We start from the raw sequence: 18867 nt of genomic DNA, 5'->3' as shown, positions 1-18867 counted from the left end.
TAACCCTAATTTCAACAAAACAACAAATATTTCGAATCACTCAACAAAATAATAACTATTGTACACAATATAGTAACTGTTGTACACATATAGTAACCATTAAAATAATATAGTAACTATTGTACACATATAGTAACCATTAAAATTACATAGTACCTCTTTAAACCATATAGTTACTGTATTACTCATATAGTTACTATTTAAAATCGTGAAGTCACTGATCGAATTCGCGAAGTAAAAACGATACTTCGGTAAAACACAAACATTAATTTCTTCAAAACAACAAATATTTTCAATTTTAAATAAAAATAGACTTAAAATTCTTTGAAAAACAACAAACCGAGATGTGATCTCTAAAAATTCTTGCGAAGATTTGTAGGCGAGCGCAAATTCTTCGATTCGATTTTGTCAACGACGAACCTCCTTCTTGATCTACTACTTCCTCCAATTTTTCATCATCAAATAAATCCAATCATAAGAATTATAAGATAATTACGAAAAAATCGAACAAAACCTAGAAATTTGGGCTAAATTTTGAAAAGCATAGAGAGAAAATGAAGAGAGAGAAAATGAAAGAGAATGAACAGAATGTAGATCTGAAATTTTGAAAAATAAAAAGTTTAAAACGTATATATAGTGGGCTAGACACAAATCGCATTAAAACTCTTCAAAACACATAGTAACTCTTTAAAACACATAGTTACGGTAATACGCATATAGTTACTATTTAAAATTACAAAATAACTGTCACGTGACAGTTACATATGTTACCCATAAAAATTACTCTGTTTCCCTGGTCCACGCTAAGTTAGCATGGACCAGGTTTATATTAGTGTGAATATTTTTTGTTTGATATTCTCATTTAGGCTCCGTTTGGTAGGGCGTAAAACGTTTTTATGGAAAACGATTTTCCCCTTTTCTATCATTTTACGTTGTTTGGTTGGGTAAGGGATGTAAAACAATTTTCCATGACTCCCTCAAAGGTGGAAAACCCTTTTCCACTTGAAAGGGAGGGAAACCACTTTTCCTTCTTTCCTCCTTACCTCCCTCTCCTTTCTTCCCCTCAATTAGGGGTGCTTATGAGCTCAGCGAACTCGCGAGCTACTCGAACCCGACTCGGTCAAAGCTCGGTCAAAACTCGACTCGAATCAGCTCGACTCGAGCTCTGATTCGAGTCGAGTTCGACTCGAAAATTTAACGAGTCGAGTCGAGTAACTTGATACTCGACTCGAAAAGCTCGAGAAGCTCGAATTATATATATATAATATAATATTTTATTAAAATAGAATTTTTTTTATTTTATCATTTTTATTTATCATTTTATGTTTTTTTATCCCTTAAAAAATATACTTGTTTTTTTTCTTCCTAAAATGGATGACTAAATTATTAAGGACAAAAAAAAAATCGAAATCGTCCATCTAAATTACACTATTTGGCAGCCAAAAAGATTTCTATAGCTACTCCAACATTGGTAATTTGGTATATAGATGAGGGAGGAAAGAAGGAAATAATTATATTCATTTTGTCCCACATAGGTAAATAAGTGAGGGAGGAAAGAAAAAAAGGTTATATTATCTTTGTCCCACATTGATAAATAAGTGAGGGAGGAAAGAAGGAAAGGGTTATAAGTATTACTCTTTGAGTGTGAAAGTGTACAAATCACTTCCACTGGGCTTTCATTTGGGCTAATGGATATAATGATTTGGGGTATAAACTTATTTTTTATAAGATTTGAACGTCATTCAAGTCGAGTTTGAGCTCAATTTTGGATTTTCGAATTGGGTTTTGAGCTCGAGCTTGAGTTTTCGAGCTGATTTCGAGCTTGAGTTTAGTTTTTGAGCTCGAGTTTGAGTTTTCGAGCTGATTTCGAGCCGATTTCGAGTCGAGTTCGAGCTTGGGTTTAGTTTTCGAGTTCGAGTCGAGCTTAGCTAAACTCGAGCTCGACTCGGCTCATTAGCATCCCTACCCTCAATCTTCACCATCTTCTCCCATTTTCCTTTAAGTTACCAAACAAAGGAAAACTAGTTTGGAATTGTGTTTTCCTTTGAAAAGTGTTTTCCATGGAAAATCATTTTACAATGAAAACGTTTTACGCCCTACCAAACAGAGCCTTACTGTAAATTCTTGTTTCGATAAGTAATGATTTAGTGTAAGAAAAAAAGGAAAAAATAAGAGTGATGTAATAAATTAATGGGTAATATTATAATATTGTGTATAGTAGAAGAGAGATGATGAAAATATGTAATTATTATGGAGAAAATAGGTAAGTAGATAAAAATAATTGCCGAAAATGGAATACAGTAGAAGTAAACACATTAAAAAAAAACACATCTTTTATGAAAGTGTATATATTTCATTAAAAAAAAAAAAAAGAGGGATTACTACCTTGGTAGTAAGTGTTAGCTAGCTAGTAGTAACATTTAGGGTTTGTTGAATTCGTAACCACTCCACATTCCACCCTAGTGTCTGGTTCGAACCTTTAAGGAGAAAAAAAAATGTATTAGTGGAGGATATGGGATCATATGAGAAAAATGGACAAAGTAAAAGGGGGAAGGGGTGGGTGAAAATGTCATAAATAATTATATACTAGATTTTAGCCCGTGCAATATATATATGGATTCTATTAAATTGTTAAGTTAAAGTAAAAATCCTATTACAATTGATATAATATATTAGATTAGATTAGTGTTTGATTTTGAATTGAATTTCATTTTAGATTTATTTTGTAATTATTATAGTGTTAGATTTTGGATGGAGTTGAATATATTAGTAATTAGTTATTAATTAAAATATATGTGTGTCACCTAATTATTTATTTACGTGGAACTCGACCTTTTTAGTTCAAAAATAATTTTGAAATCTTATTTTTTCGTTGGCTGAAACCATTAGATTTTCTATGTGGCACTATAATTAATATTGGATTAGTGTTTGATTTTAGACATAATTAATAGATTAATGTTTGATTTAAACACTACAAGAATTTGTATCTTTAACGACAATCTAATTACTACGGGTCAAAAATCCCGCCGCAGAAGCCTTTTGCGACGGGGATAGCAACCAAACAAAGCCGGGAACAACCGTCGCAAATGTCTTTTATGACGGGTTAACGACGAGATTTTTCATTAACGACGACACTTTTTTATGACGAGTTCGCGACAGGGAATCCCGTCATTAATCAACGATTATTGGCCTTTAGCGACGAGATTTTTCATCGTTAATGGTACAATTTTTTGTAGTGAAAATTGAATTTTAATTTAGATGTGTTTTTTTTAATTATTAGAGTATTTGATTTTGGATGGAGTTGCATATATTATTAATTAATTAATGAAAATTTCTATGTGGCACATAATTATTTATCTACGTTGCACTCGACGTTTTTAATTCAAACATAAGTAGAAATCTTATTTTTCATTGGCCGAAATGATTAGATTTCCTATGTGACACTCTAATAATTCAGCAAATGGGCCTCATTTATTTATATGTATTAGATTAGATTGTGGGGTGATGTAAACAAATAATGTATTAACCCTGTAATAGAATAATGCAACTTATTAATTAACATCTTTTAGAAACATATCAATTGAAACATGTTAAAATCGTTCAGAAACTGAAGTAGTAAAACTTAGGTTCTATTTGACAACACTAATGGAAATATTAATCAAAAACATATAAGTTAGCTGAAATTGAAAGATAGCAGTTGAAACTGATAAGCTAATCGATAAGGTATTTGATAAATGAGGTGTTTGGTAAAATTAATAGTTTAAGAGGTGAAATTTTAAATAATTAGATTAAGTCCCGTGCAAGCATGGATATTATAAAATTATTATTTGACCATCTGTTTTTACAAAATATTTAACTAAATTTTTTATCCATTAAAACTAATGCGTAATTAATAAATCTTGAACATACTCATTTATTCATTTAATATCAAATTTTCACCCTACTACGTATTATATATTTTATATGTTTAATAAGATAGTTTGACCAAAGTATTTGATATGCTTAATATGTTAATTTAACCAAAATACTAAGTAAATATATTTTCTATTATCAATATGACGAGTTGATTAAAATATTACCAAAATCGTCTAATACTGTCATATTCTATAACACTCCATCCGTTCTCGAATATTAGTCCTTTTTGAAATCTTGAAATTATTCACAATTGAAGAGTATCTACTTCTAATTTTTTTTCCAATACGTACTTCAAAACATATTCATTTGAGATCTTATTTTTTTCGTCTTAATGTATAGTTTAACAATATCAAATTTTATGTTTTTCTAACATACGTATTTGGAAATATTTACGTTTAAATATTGAGTTGAAAAGTCAAAACAAGACTAATATTTAAGAAAGGAGGGAGTACAATTTATTTTTTTGCATATAGTTATAAAAGGAGATAGAATAAAATAAATAAATAAATTAAATAGATATATTTTTTTTAGAAATGGTTTTATGGCGGAAAAATTTAAACCATGAAGTGACATGTGTCATTCATGGTGTCTGTTTTAGTATAATGTAATAGATATAGATAAGATAAAGCTAGATTACTTGAAAATAAATAACACGTAGTAATTATTAAGAACCTTAAATTGAGATGGTACTCAAAGTAGCATCTCAATATACTCCATTAAAAGACCTTAAAATTAAGGTACTTGTGAAACTAACTCTAGTCATTTAAGATAATTTAAGATATGGCTTGTTAAACAAAACTTTATTAGTGAATGTCACGAACTTAGTTGGTAAACTATTAAAGCGTGATCCCTAAGATTTGATACTAAATCACGTTTGCATCATTTGCCTTTTGTCACTCTCTCATCAAATTATTACATGTTGATCGGTCATCTACGTGATCAGTTTATTAATATATCCAAACCCAAATACCCAATTACTTCATGTCGTCGATCTCTTTGAGATTATTTATCCTCCTTAGTTCTATTTATAGTAGTGTCCTTGTTCAAGAGCAATCTCCAGTTAAAAAAATTACCTTTTTTAGGTTGGTGTGTCTTACTTGCTTAGTGTTTTTGTCATAATCAAACAATACTTGGTAAAAAAAATGGACTGCCCGCCCAAACAAATCAAGAAAAACAAATCAACTTGGTAAGGTCTAATATATATGTTGATTGGTAAGGTCTACGATCAACTTGTCCAAGAGATGGACTGCGCACCCAAACAAATCAAGAAAAACAAATGTCTAACAATAAAATTAAACAATTATTTTCAAATAAGGAAAGACTAACTACCAAGGTAAAATCTTATCCCATCTTGAGGCAAACGCAATTTCTAAAAACTCAAGAAAAAAAATGAAAAATAATATGGTATTCTTGTCTTCTTTAAGACCAATGATTTTGTTTCTCAAATTAGACGCAAAACAAATGCATGCTAACGATATATAAATATATATTATACACTTAAAATGCACGCCAATTAATTGAGCTTTGACCTATAATATAATCTATTATCTGTTACATTATACTAAAATAGACACCAGGAATGACATATATAATTTCCTGGTGTAAAATTTTCCCGCCAAAAAATCATTTCCTAAATGTCATATCTACTTTATTTATTATTTTATTTTCTTTCCTTTTGTATAAATAATTATTATGTACAGGAAAAAAATAAGATTATAGAATATTACAATATTTGACGATTTTGGTAATATTTTAGTCAAATCGACATATCAATTATAGAAAGTATATTTACTCAATATTTGGTCAAATTAACATATTAAGCATATTAAATATTTTGGTTAAATTATCATATTCAACATCTAAAATATATAATACGTATTAGGAAGAAAATTTCATATTACATGATTAAGTAAGTACGTTCGGGATTTATTATATATTTACACATTAGCTTTAAGAGATAAATATTTTAGTTCACTATTTTATAAAAAAAAATGGTCAAATAAAATTTTTGAATATCCGTGTATGCACGGGACCTAATCTAGTTACATATAGTACTTTCACTACGTAACAATGATTACGCTCTTAATTAAAAAGTTATACGTCGTATACATAAGAATAACACGAAAATTTGGCTGACATAAAAAAATAGGAAAATTCTCATTGGTAGCCCTGTGTTTTTGCCTATTTACTTTGATAACCAGAAAATATCTGAATTATCATTAATAACCTTGAGTTATTATCTTTTATCAACCATGACATTAATGAAGGTTTATAATTTAAATTACGAATTTTTCATAAAATACCCCCGAGTTTTTCCGTAATTCTCCAAATGCCCCTCGACTTTCAGAAATTCACCAAATTAAATGCCCATCACAAATGACTTATTACCCAAAATACCCTTACTAATGACGCGCCGTTAGTCCTCCGTTAACCTAATTTTCAAATTCACCAAATACCCCTATTTTAATACTTATTCCACCAAATACCCATGTTCTGAAATTTAATTCATCAAATATGCGTAACTTAAAATTACCCATTTTGAGGCTCAACGACTAGTTTTTATGTTTGAAAATTAGCTTGCTTATTGTTTGCTTATAAGTACCCCTTTTCTGACTGTTCATTGTATTTTTCCTATTGTTTTATTAAATTCATATCATTTTTGTTATGAGTTGTCTTTCAAAATCATCATCCACACCCAATTAGTCCACATATGTAAAGTCACAAACAAATTCTGTTATTGTGGGGGGAAATTTTCCATCCGAAGCTCCGCTACAACACTCAATCTGAAGCTTTGATACAATGTACAATAAAACAAAAAAAATACTCTTTAAAACACCTCAAAACGCCGCAACTCTTCAAGAAAATAGCTACTGCTTTTGTACCTTATTCTTTATGTGACCAAGTAATATTACCCATGCAATCGGAAGGTATTCCTTTGCCAATATGGGAAATATCTTTAACATGTGCAAACAGATTAAAAACAAAGCACTTATTAATTTTATTCTAACGCATATGTTCCAGCTACCTCGGCTCCTATTGCTTCCATGCCACCTATTTAACGTCAACTCCCTTTTTGTCTCCTATCTCTGCTGCCTCTAAACACCTTAATTTCTTCCATCTCCTAACTTTCTCTCAACCTTACAGCCGAGGCAGATTGGTTCTCCCACTTTTCTTTTGAACTAGGCTCTATTGACGTGGTGATATAAATTTTATGGACAAATGTCTATTTTTGTATTTGAGGGAACAAGATAAATATTTGAAACTAAGGTATGCTCCAAAACTCATGTACCAATGAAAAAACATGAATCTTTGGATAAAGATTTACGTCCAAACTCAATATTTTTACATCATGAATCCAAGCTTGAAGTCGAGGTTATGATAAAAATGTATGCGTTATTGAACTGTATTTATTAGTCTTTCCACCATTTGGACAATAAGAAAATTATATAAGGTGTTAGCTTTAAAATTGAATTACTTCAGCTTCCCTCACATAAAATTTCATTGAAAAGGGGTTTTTTTGACCTTTTGCTCACCTAAGGTGCGTTATCTTTATTGGATGAAGCCTCAACTTATTGGATACCTAATTGAAACTTATTGAGTGTTGTATCAGAGCTTCGGATAACAAATTTTCTCCCACAATAATAGAATTTTTTTGGGACCCTTACATATGTGGATTCATGGGTGTGGATTATGATTTTGAAAGAAAATTCATGACAAAAATGTTATGAAATTAACAAAACTATAGGAAAACTACAATAAACAGTCATAAAAGGGGTATTTATAAGCAAACAATAAGCAACGGCTAATGTTCAAACACAAAAACTAACCGTTGAGCAGCAAATTGGGTAATTTTAAGTTATGGGTATTTGGTGAATTAAGTTTCAGAATAGGGGTATTTGATGAAATAAGTATTAAAATAAGGGTATTTGGTGAATTTGAAAATTAGGCTAACAGAGACTAAGGACGCATCATTAGTAAGGGTATTTTGGGTACTAAGTCATTTTTGAGGGGCATTTGGTGAATTTCTGAAAGTCGAGGGGCATTTGGTGAATTACGCCAAAATTCGGGAGTAGATCATGAAAAATCCGTTTAAATTAATTAGTTTATATGGTTAAAAATTACGTAAGTAGCTCAATTTCATCCTCCATATTGTCTTCCTCCATTGTTACACCCGGTTCGTCCCCGTGTTGAATTATGCCCTGTTCGTTTTTGCTTAATTTCAGTTTCAAGACTTATTTGGCAGCTCAGTTCAGTTCAGTTCAGTTCAGCTCAGGAGCATTCAGTTCAGGAGCATTCAATTCAGTTCAGTTCAGTTAAGTTCAAGAGCATTAAGTTCAGTTCAGTTTAATTCAATTCAATTTAACTTAATAATAATAATAATAATAATAATAATAATAATAATAATAATAACAATAATAAGGGTTGTCGGGATCGTAGGCTCCACGTCAAAGGTCCGGTAGCTATCACGGCGGCGAAGGTTGCAAGAGGTTCGCCGGCGGTTTCCGGGCAGTTTGTAGGTTGTTTTAGGGCAGTTTGCAGGAGGTTTCGGTGTTGTTCGTAGGGTGTTTTGGGTGCAGCTTTTAGGCGATTCCCAGGGTTTTGGGTGCAGTTTTCAGGTGAATTTCAAGCGTGGGTGGTGGTGCGTCTTTGGTGTTGTTGTGGCAGCGTCGGTTCACTGGCAAAGTGGGCAGTTTCGTAGTCTTTTCAGGCGAGTAATTGATCAGTTCACGACAACATTCTCAGGCGTTTTCCGGTGGTCTAGGACGGCATTACGGGTTCCAGTTTGTGTTACGTCCAGTTTCCGGCGAGTGGGTGTTGGTTTTTCATATCAGCAGTTTCCGGCAGTGTGTCGATCAGGTTGTGTGAGTTCGTTTGTCCGTCCATTCGTGTGTGTTTTGGTGATTGATCAGGTACGACGGCTAGCTGGTTCGACGCTACTGCAATTCGTGGGTTCAGGTTGGTGTTTCTTGTGGTCAGTTTGGTATTTCAGTTTGGTGTTCGTTGTTATTGTGGGTTGTTTTGGAAGCGTTTTGTGTGGTCAGATTGGTGTTTGGTGAGTTCATTTTGGTGGTTTGTGGGTGTACGAGTTCAGCTTTGGGAGTTCAGCTTTGGTGGTTCTGTTTTGGTGGTTTGTGGGTGTACAAGTTCAACTTCGTCGGTGTTGGTGTTGGGTGTGTCAGTCAGCTTTGGTAGTTTTGGTTAGCTTGTCTCGGCAGTTGTTGTTCGGTTTTCCGGCGAGTGATCGTTGTGGTTGGTAGTGGGTACGTTGGTGTTACTTTTTGGTTGAAGTGCTTTGATATGGCGGCTTCCGTGGAGAAGTTTCATTGCCCTTTTGTGGGTCTTAGCGGGTGCCAGGATGGAGGTGGGCGTGGTATGGTAAGGAGTTCTCTGATCACTCACTTACGGGATCGTCATTGTTGCTCTGGTGTGCGGGATGTAACCCGTCATTCCCTTACTACCAATTTGCAGGTTTTTTCTACGGCTGAGGTGACTTTTCGTCGTATGGGAATTTGGCTGTGTGGAGATTGTTTCAAGACGCATACTCATCGTACTAGGTGTCGACATGGCAGTGGTTCTAGTACTGTTTTTGTGGACCCACCTAATTCTGGGGATGGTATTATTCGTTTTATTCTATACGGTATTCAAAAGCCTCAAGCTCCTACTGCCGAGCTGTCTTCTTCTGATGCGCCTCGAGAACATCATTTTTCTTTTGATGTTGCTCTTCTAGACACTTTATTGTCTAAGCGGTTGCGTTCTGTGAAATCCATCCCTCCCAAATGTCGTTTGGGTTTTTCGCGAGTTCTAAAAGGGGCGCTTGATAAGGTGATTTGCAGACCAGATGACATTGCTTGTTGGGTTCAGTTGCTTGTGTTGCCTCTTTGTGTGCTCTCGACTTTTTCTCCGCGAAGTAATCGCGAGTGTTCCTCTGGTGTTAGGCGGCGGCGACAGGAAGAGAGTATCACCTCTGCTATTCGTTCTTGGGGTGAGCCTGGTGGTTTTGAGCAGCTTGTCATCGACACATTGGCTAGCGTGTCTCCATTGGATGTTGACGAAGACCATGATTTGGCGGAGCGTAATATTAAGCAATGCAAGAGAAAGATTTCTGACGGTCACTACACTGCTGCTGTTAGAGTTCTTTCGTCCTCTGGCCTTGCTCCTTACTGTGGTGCTACTCTGGCTGATTTGCAAGAAAAACACCCTTCCTTTCCGGTCCCTACCTTACCGGATATCCCTGTTGATCATCACCTTACTGCTTCATCCGCTGTTGTGTTGGAGCAGATTAGGGGCTTTCCGCGGGGTACTTCGTGCGGTAGAGATGGCTTGCGTGCTCAACACCTTTTGGATTGCTTGGGTGGTGCTGCTGTAGCTGTTTCTGATGAGTTGGTGGATGCTATTACTCAGGTAGTTAATCTCTTTCTTGCTGGAAAGTGTCCTGGTGAGCTTGGAGGATATATTGCTAGTGCTCCTCTTACGCCGCTTGTTAAGCCTGGTGGTGGTATTCGGCCTATTGCTGTGGGCACTGTTTGGAGGCGCCTTGTTTCTAAGGTCGGGGCTGTTTTGATTGGTCCGCGTTTAGGAAACTACTTCGGAGGGCTTCAGTTTGGTGTTGGGGTTCCAGCTGGTGGTGAGGCTATTCTCCATGCTGTCAATCGTTTGGTTGAGGCTCGTGGGGCTGATGTTGGCCTCTCTATGTTATTGGTGGATTTTCGGAATGCGTTCAATTTAGTTGATCGATCGGCTTTGTTGCGTGAGGTTCGGCTGCACTGTCCTGCTCTTTCGTGTTGGGTTGAATTCTGCTACTCTTCTCCAGCGCGGCTGTACTATGGGGAGCACACCTTGTGGTCTTGTCAAGGTGTGCAGCAAGGGGATCCTCTCGGCCCTTTGCTTTTCTCTCTGGTTCTACATCCACTGGTGTGTCGAATCAGAGACTCTTTTGATCTATCTCTTCAGGCTTGGTACTTGGACGATGGCACTATCGTTGGTGATACTTTGGTGGTTGGAAAGGTCTTGGAGTTGATTTTGGAAGAGGGTCCTCATTTAGGTCTCCATGTTAATGTTGAGAAGACAGAGGTTTTCTGGCCCTCGGAGGACCCACGTAGTCGTCTGGAGGGTGTCTTTCCTTCGGATATTGCTCGTCCAGCGCTTGGTGTTAAGTTGCTTGGTGGTCCAGTCAGTACGGATTCCTCTTTTTGTAAGGAGTTGGTTTCGCAGCGTGTGTCGAAGACTGTTATGTTGATGGATGTTGTGGCTAAGCTTAATGATCCCCAGTGTGAGTTGTTGCTTCTTCGTGCGTGTACTGGAGTCTCTAAACTCTACTTTGCTATGCGCACGTGTCCGCCTCATCTTTTCGAAGCGGCCCAATTATCCTTTGATGTGGCTCTTCGGGCTTCTTTAGAGCGTATCGTGACTGCTTCGGGACCTGGGTTCGGTGACTGGCAATGGCGTCTTGCCACCTTGCCTTATTCTTATGGAGGATTGGGTGTTTATTCAGCTGGTGATGTTCGGTATTATGCTTTTCTTGCATCCCGTTTGCAGTCTTCTGGTTTGCAGGATTCGCTTCTTCGGCTTTCAGGTGTTGATGGTCGGGGACCGGCCTTTGATGATGCTCTTGGTCTTTTCAATAGGACCGTGGATACCGACCTTATGAGTAGCCCTAGTGAGATCGCTGCCCCCACACTCATGAAGAAATTGGCAGACATATATTTCACGAAGGTTACGGATGATGCGGTATCCGCCTACTCCTTATCTTCACGTCATGTTGCCTTATGGAAATCACAGCAGGGGGATCACTCCTCAGCTTGGTTGCGGGCAGTCCCCATCTCAGGTTTGGGCCAGACTATGAACGGTAAGGCTTATCGTTCGGTTCTTTGCTATCGGTTGGGTATTCCTTTGTTCTCTGATTCGGCGTCGTGTTCTGCTTGCTCTCGAGTTTTTGATGGGGACATTTATGGGGATCATGCCGTGTCTTGTGCTGGGATCGTGGGTATCAAACATCGGCATAATGTTGTTCGTGATACCCTTTTGGATATTTGCTATCGGTCGGGGATTTCTGCTCGCAAGGAGGTTGATGTTGGGCTGACTAGTGAGGGTGATGGAGCTCTTCGTCCTGCAGATATATTGCTTTATTCATGGGATGGCGGTCTAGATGTGTGTGTTGACTTGACTGGGTCTTCTCCTATGACGCAATCTGGGTTGTCAGGCTTCGTTCCGGGTCGGGTTGTGGCGGTTGCAGCGCAGCGGAAGCTGGATAAGTATGCGGCACGTTGTAGGGCTTTGGGTTACGGTTTCTTTCCTTTTTCCTTCTCTTCTTTTGGGGAATTAGAGAAAGGGGCAGTTTCTTTGCTGAAGCGGGTCCAGGCGTACTCCAGGGCTCAAGACATTGGGGCGCGGGCTGCTGCCCACATTTTCAGCAGGATCGGGTTCGCCATAGCTAGAGGAGTGGGGGCCCAGATTGTATCTCGGCTCCCCTCCAACTTCTTGTAGTCCACTTGATCTTTGTAGCTTGTTAAGCATGTAACGTTTTGGTGTTTTCTTTTAATAATAATAATAATAATAATAATAATTATTATTATTATTATTATTATTATTATTATTACTTATATTATTATTTATATTTATATTATTATATTAGTATTTTACTTATTATTTATATTTATAATATTATTATTATATTACTTATTATTATTATTTATAACTAATTATTTATTAATAATTAATATAATTTATTATTATTTTTATTAAATAGTTACGATTTATTAGTTATTAATTATTTTGTTATTATTTATTAACTATAAATTATTATTATTATTAATATTTATCATTTATTGTAATTATTTAGTAATCAATTACGGATTATTATTATTATTTATCATATAGTTATTTAGTTATTAATTAATAATTATTCTTTATTTATTAGTTAACATTTTTTTATTATTATTTATTAATTTTTTATTGTTAATTACTATTTATTATTTATTATTTATTATTTATTATTTATAATTTATTATTTATAATTTATAACTTATAATTTATAATTTATAATTTATAATTTATTATTTATTATTATTATTTATTATTTATTATTTGTTATTTATTATTTGTTATTTATTATTTATTATTTATTATTTATTATTTATTATTTATTATTTATTATTTATTATTTATTATTTATTATTTATTATTCATTATTTATTATTCATTATTTATTATTTATTATTTATTATTTATTATTTATTATTTATTGTTTATTATTTATTGTTTATTACTTATTATTTATTGTTTATTATTTATTATTTATTGTTTATTATTTATTAGTTTATTATTATTTATTATTTATTATTTATTATTTATTATTTATTATTTATTATTTATTATTTATTATTTATTATTTATTATTTATTATTTATTATTTATTATTTATTATTTATTATTATTATTATTTATTATTTATTATTTATTATTTATTATTTATTATTTATTATTTATTATTTAGTATTTATTGTTTATTGTTTATTATTTATTGTTTATTATTTATTATTTATTATTTATTATTTATTATTTATTGTTTATTATTTATTATTATTATTTATTATTTATTATTTATTATTTATTATTTATTATTTATTATTTATTATTAGTATTTATTATTTAGTATTTATTATTATTATTTATTATTTATTATTTATTATTTATTATTTATTATTTATTATTTATTATTTATTATTTATTATTTATTATTTATTATTTATTATTTATTATTTATTATTTATTATTTATTATTTATTATTTATTATTTATTATTTATTATTTATTATTTATTATTTATTAGTATTATTTATTATTTATTATTTATTATTTATTATTTATTATTTGTTATTTATTATTTATTACTTAGTATTTATTATTTATTATTTATTATTTATTATTTATTATTTATTATTTATTATTTATTATTTATTATTTATTATTTATTATTTATTATTTATTATTATTATTATTTATTATTTATTATTTATTATTTATTATTTATTATTAGTATTTATTATTTATTATTTAGTATTTATTATTTATTATTTATTATTTATTATTTATTATTTATTATTTATTATTTATTATTTATTATTTATTATTTATTATATTATTATTTATTATTTATTATTTATTATTATTATTATTATTTATTATTTATTATTTATTATTTATTATTTATTATTTATTATTTATTATTTATTATTTATTATTTATTATTTATTATTTATTATTTATTATTTATTATTTATTATTTATTATTTATTATTTATTATTATTATTTATTATTTATTATTTATTATTATTATTATTTATTATTTATTATTTATTATTTATTATTTATTATTATTTATTTATATTTTATTTATTATTTATTATTATTATTTTTATTATTATTTATATTTATTATTAGATTTATTATTTTATTACGTGTATTTATTATTTATTATTTATTATTTATTATTATATTTTGTTTATTATTTATTATTTATTATTTATTATTTATTATTATTATTTTTATTATTATTTATTATTTATTTATATTATTATATTATTTATATATTAGTAGTATTTATTATTTATTATTTATTACGTAGTTTTATTATTATTATTTATTATTTATTATTTATTATTTATTATTATTATTTATTATTTATTATTTATTATTTATTATTTATTATTTATTATTTATTATTATTATTTATTATTTATTTTATTATTTATTATTTATTATTATTATTTTAGTTATTATATTATTATTATTATGATATTATTTATATTATTATTTATATTATTATTATATTTATTATATTATTATTATTTATTATTTATATTTATGTTATTGTTTATTATTTATTATTTATTGTTTATTATTATTATTTATTATTATTATTTATATTTATTATTTATTATTTATGTTTATTGTTATTATTTATTATTTATTATTTATTATTTATTGTTTATTATTATTATTATTATTTATTATTTATTATTTATTATTTATTATTATTATTTATTATTTATTATTTATTATTTATTATTTATTATTTATTATTTATTATTTATTATTTATTATTTATTATTATTATTTATTATTTATTATTTCTATTTATTATTTATTATTTATTATTTATTATTTATTATTATTATTTATTATTTATTATTTATTATTTATTATTTATTATTTATTATTTATTATTATTATTTATTATTTATTATTTATTATTTATTATTTATTATTTATTATTTATTATTTTATTATTTATTATTTATTATTTATTATTTATTATTATTATTTATTATTTATTATTTATATTTATTATTTGTTATTTGTTATTTATTATTTATTATTTGTATTATTATTTATTATTTATTATTTATTATTTATTATTTATTATTTATTATTTATTATTTATTATTTATTATTTATTATTTATTATTTATTATTTATTATTTATTATTTATTTCCGTAATATATTCTGTTAAGTTAAGTGAAGTTAAGTTCAGTTTAGTTCAGTTCAGTTCAGTTCAGTTCAGTTCAGCTTTAAAGAACAGGGCCTTACTTGCAGACAATGAACATTTAATGTCCCAAACCCAAACTAATTGGCACAATTACTTGCTTTTTCTACCTCGATATTTGGCATAAACCAAAATGGCAAAAATAACATAAGTAATCAACACGTTGTCATAACTTATAAGTCGTATAACTCATCCCGTGTTGAGAAACAAAAATCTGAGTTGCGTACAACAAGTCAACAACAGACCAATCCGCAACATGAAACTAATCATACGTAGTATTAAACTAAGAAATAAGAGAAAAAAAATTGAGCGCACGATTGCAGACTAATTTTTTTTAATTTTTTTTGGCAAGCAAGAGAGGGAATATATTAATCACATGGAAAACGGTTTACAAACTAAGGAACTCTGTAAGAGCCAAAGCAGCAACAAAGAGAGACCAAGCAACTAAGGACTAGAGAAAACTAGCCTAACAGATCCCAACTACAACAGTTACAAAGCATAAATCCACTCCTTATCTCTAGAACAGACTTTGGCACTCAACAGTTGCTGCACTCTATGCTTGACTTCAAACTTTATCTGATTGGTGACAACACTAATTGTGGGCACTTTAAGAGCCCAAACAGCCTCATTCCTAGCTTTCCACACATTGTAGGCAAGGCTAGCAATGGCAGTAAAGCACATAGTTTTCTTGAATTTCACTTTGGTATATCTTTGGACCCAGTTTAGAAGGGGATAGTCAGAGTTCCTGCTGGAGTGGTAACCCAACCAAGTCATAACTATCTCCCTACATTCTGAACGGAAAGGACAGTAAAAAAAGAGATGAGGGACAGTTTCAGGAGAGGAACCACAAACTGCACACAGGTTGTCATCACCAATGCCAAGCTGATGGAGTCTAGTTTTTGTCTTTAGTCTGTCTAGCATAGTGAGCCATAGAATGATTCTATGCTAAGGGACTGTAAACCTGTTCCACACAAAAGGCTTCCATGGAACCTTACCCCCCTATTCCCTGAGAATGTGATACATCTCTCTAATGGAGAATTTAGGAGCATTGAGCCACTGAACTGATTGTAGATGCTCAGAGCAAAACTGCTTTGCTTTACAGACAAACTTCACTATCCAACTAGGAGCTGCTTGGGCAGTGAAGAGTGTCCAATTTTTATCTTTCACATAGACTGAATGGACCCATTTGACCCACAGATTGTCCTGCTTGTTTGCTATAGCCCATGCTTGCTTGGCAACAGCTATTTGATTCCATAAAAGAAGGTTCCTAAAACCCAGGCCTCCTTGAGATTTAGGAAGGCAAAGTTTCCCCCAAGCAACAGCTCTTGGTCTGCTATCATCATAGGTGCCATACCAGAAAAAAGATCTGCAGGTGGCATTTATCTTCTTGAGAACTGAATTAGGGAAGATGAAGAGTTGGGACCAATACACACTAATTCTCATGAGAACAGAATGAATCAATTGAGCTCTGCCAGCAAATGAAAGATGTCTAGAGGTCCAAGTTCTGATTCCGAGAGTTAACTTATCAATCATGATGTCACAATCCCAAGCTTTCAATTTTCTAGAGCTCACAGGAACTCCTAGATATTTGAAAGGGAGTGAGCCAAGGGAGAAACCAGTCAACTGAGTGAAGTTATGAATTTCAGCATCAGTGAGGCTAGAACAGTACGTAGATGATTTAGAGGGATTAACAGAAAGTCCATTGGTGTCAGAGAAAGTTTTCAGAACATCCATAATGAGTTGAACAGACTTACAGTCTCCTTTGCAGAAAATGAGGAGATCATCAGCAAAACAAAGATGATTGAGCTTCATCCTTCTGCATCTGGAGTGAAATATGAAATCAGGGTGTTCACCAACTGCCACCATTGTCCCGGAGAAATACTCCATGCACAGGGTGAATAAAAGGGGAGAAGGGGGGTCACCCTGTCTCAACCCCCTTTTTGGATGAATCAACTAAGAGGGAACACCATTTAACAGGAGAGAGTACTGAGTGGTAGAAAGACATGTCATGATTAATTTAATGAAGTGTTCAGGGAAACCCAAATCAGTCATGACTTCAGCAATGAACCCCCACTCTACAGTATCATAAGATTTCCTGAGATCCAGCTTCATGAAGCAATTTGGCTGTTTCTGGCTACCTCTATACATTTTAATAATATCCTGACACACCATAACATTATGCAATATGGATCTTCCAGAAACAAAGGCACCCTGGGTGTTGGAGATCACATCAGGTAACACAGAGCCTAGTTTTTCACACAACAACTTGGAAATGCATTTATAAATTACACTACAGCATGCAATGGGTCTGAAATCACCAACTGAGGCAGGAACACTCACTTTTGGAACCAAAGTGATAGAAGTAACATTTACCTCCTTTAAGATCTTAGCAGTATTGAAGAAGTCCATGATGGCTGCATACAAATCATGTTTGAGCACATCCTAGGAAGCTTTAAAAAAATGGCTACTGAAACCATCCATACCTGGTGCTTTGTTGTTTGAAATGGAGTGCAATACTCTTTTGACATCTTCCAAGGTGAAACTACATTCTAGCTTCATTTTGTGCTCCTCACTGAGTCTTGGACCTTTATCCATAATGTTGTGGTCTACATGAGCTTTTTGAGTCATGTTAGAACAAAACAACTCACCATAGAAATCAGTGAAGGCTGATTGAACCTCAATAGGAGAATTGACCCAGGTACCATCAATCTGCTGAATAGATAGAGTGAATCTGATTATGTTTTCTTCTCTGTTTGATGCTTTGGTGAAAAGCTCTGGTATTCTCATCTCCATGTTCCAACCAATGCAGTTTGGCAGTTTGATGCAGGTAAGATAGGTATTTTTTGTGAGCAATCCTGAAAGAAGCAGCCACCTCTTTCTCTTCTGAAGCAAGGAGAGGGTCAGAAGGTTTAGTTGGTCAGCTTCCACTGAACTGAACCCACCTTTGTTCAATTGCTTCAGATCATGTTTGATCCACTTGAGTTTAGTGACTATTCTGAACATGTGACACCCATACACATAGTTGCTCCAGTTCCTTTCTACAATTGGTAGGAAGTCAGGTGAAAGAACCCACATAATGTAAAACCTGAAGGGTTTCTTCTGTTGTTGAGACATAAAGGTGAAGGAAATAATGCCCTTGGTCCAAGTATGCATTTAATGTTAATTCTAATAAATGCGGTTCGGTATTAATTAACAAGTTAATAATTCAATGAGATCAAGTGAGCTGAATGCCTAGCTAGAGGCCGCTTCAGTTCAAGTGGAATTAATGATATTAATCCACAGCTTACTCTTGACTGAACCCGTAGGGTCACACAAATAGTACGTAAACGGATCAAGTATTTAATGGCATTAAATACTCCATCTATGGATATTCGGAATCGACGGATCTTGGTTTTTGTGGGAGCT

The 18867-nt window shown here is 31.9% G+C and overlaps 1 protein-coding gene across 1 annotated transcript; it reads right to left on the bottom strand.

The window, feature by feature from the left end:
- Positions 1 to 17415: 17415 nt before the first annotated feature.
- On the bottom strand, positions 17416 to 18576 carry LOC130461579 (uncharacterized). The gene is made up of 2 exons (XM_056829731.1): positions 17946 to 18576; positions 17416 to 17876 (listed from the first exon to the last, which is right to left on the bottom strand). The coding sequence occupies exons 1-2, from the start codon at positions 18574 to 18576 to the stop codon at positions 17416 to 17418; spliced, it is 1092 nt and encodes a 363-aa protein (XP_056685709.1).
- Between the last annotated feature and the right edge of the window lie 291 nt (positions 18577 to 18867).

This window comes from Spinacia oleracea, chromosome 5 (genome assembly GCF_020520425.1).
Source record: "Spinacia oleracea cultivar Varoflay chromosome 5, BTI_SOV_V1, whole genome shotgun sequence".
In the NCBI taxonomy this organism is placed as follows: domain Eukaryota; kingdom Viridiplantae; phylum Streptophyta; class Magnoliopsida; order Caryophyllales; family Amaranthaceae; genus Spinacia; species Spinacia oleracea.
This window is presented reverse-complemented; position numbering and strand designations above follow the sequence as displayed.

Excerpts from the sequence above, each read along its gene's own strand:
- LOC130461579 (XM_056829731.1), bottom strand. The coding sequence starts at position 18,576 with ATGTCTCAACAACAGAAGAAACCCTTCAGGTTTTACATTATGTGGGTT. Across the intron at positions 17,877-17,945 it reads TTCAAACAACAAAGCACCAG|CCATCATGGACTTCTTCAAT; the intron begins GTATGGATGGTT and ends ATTTGTATGCAG.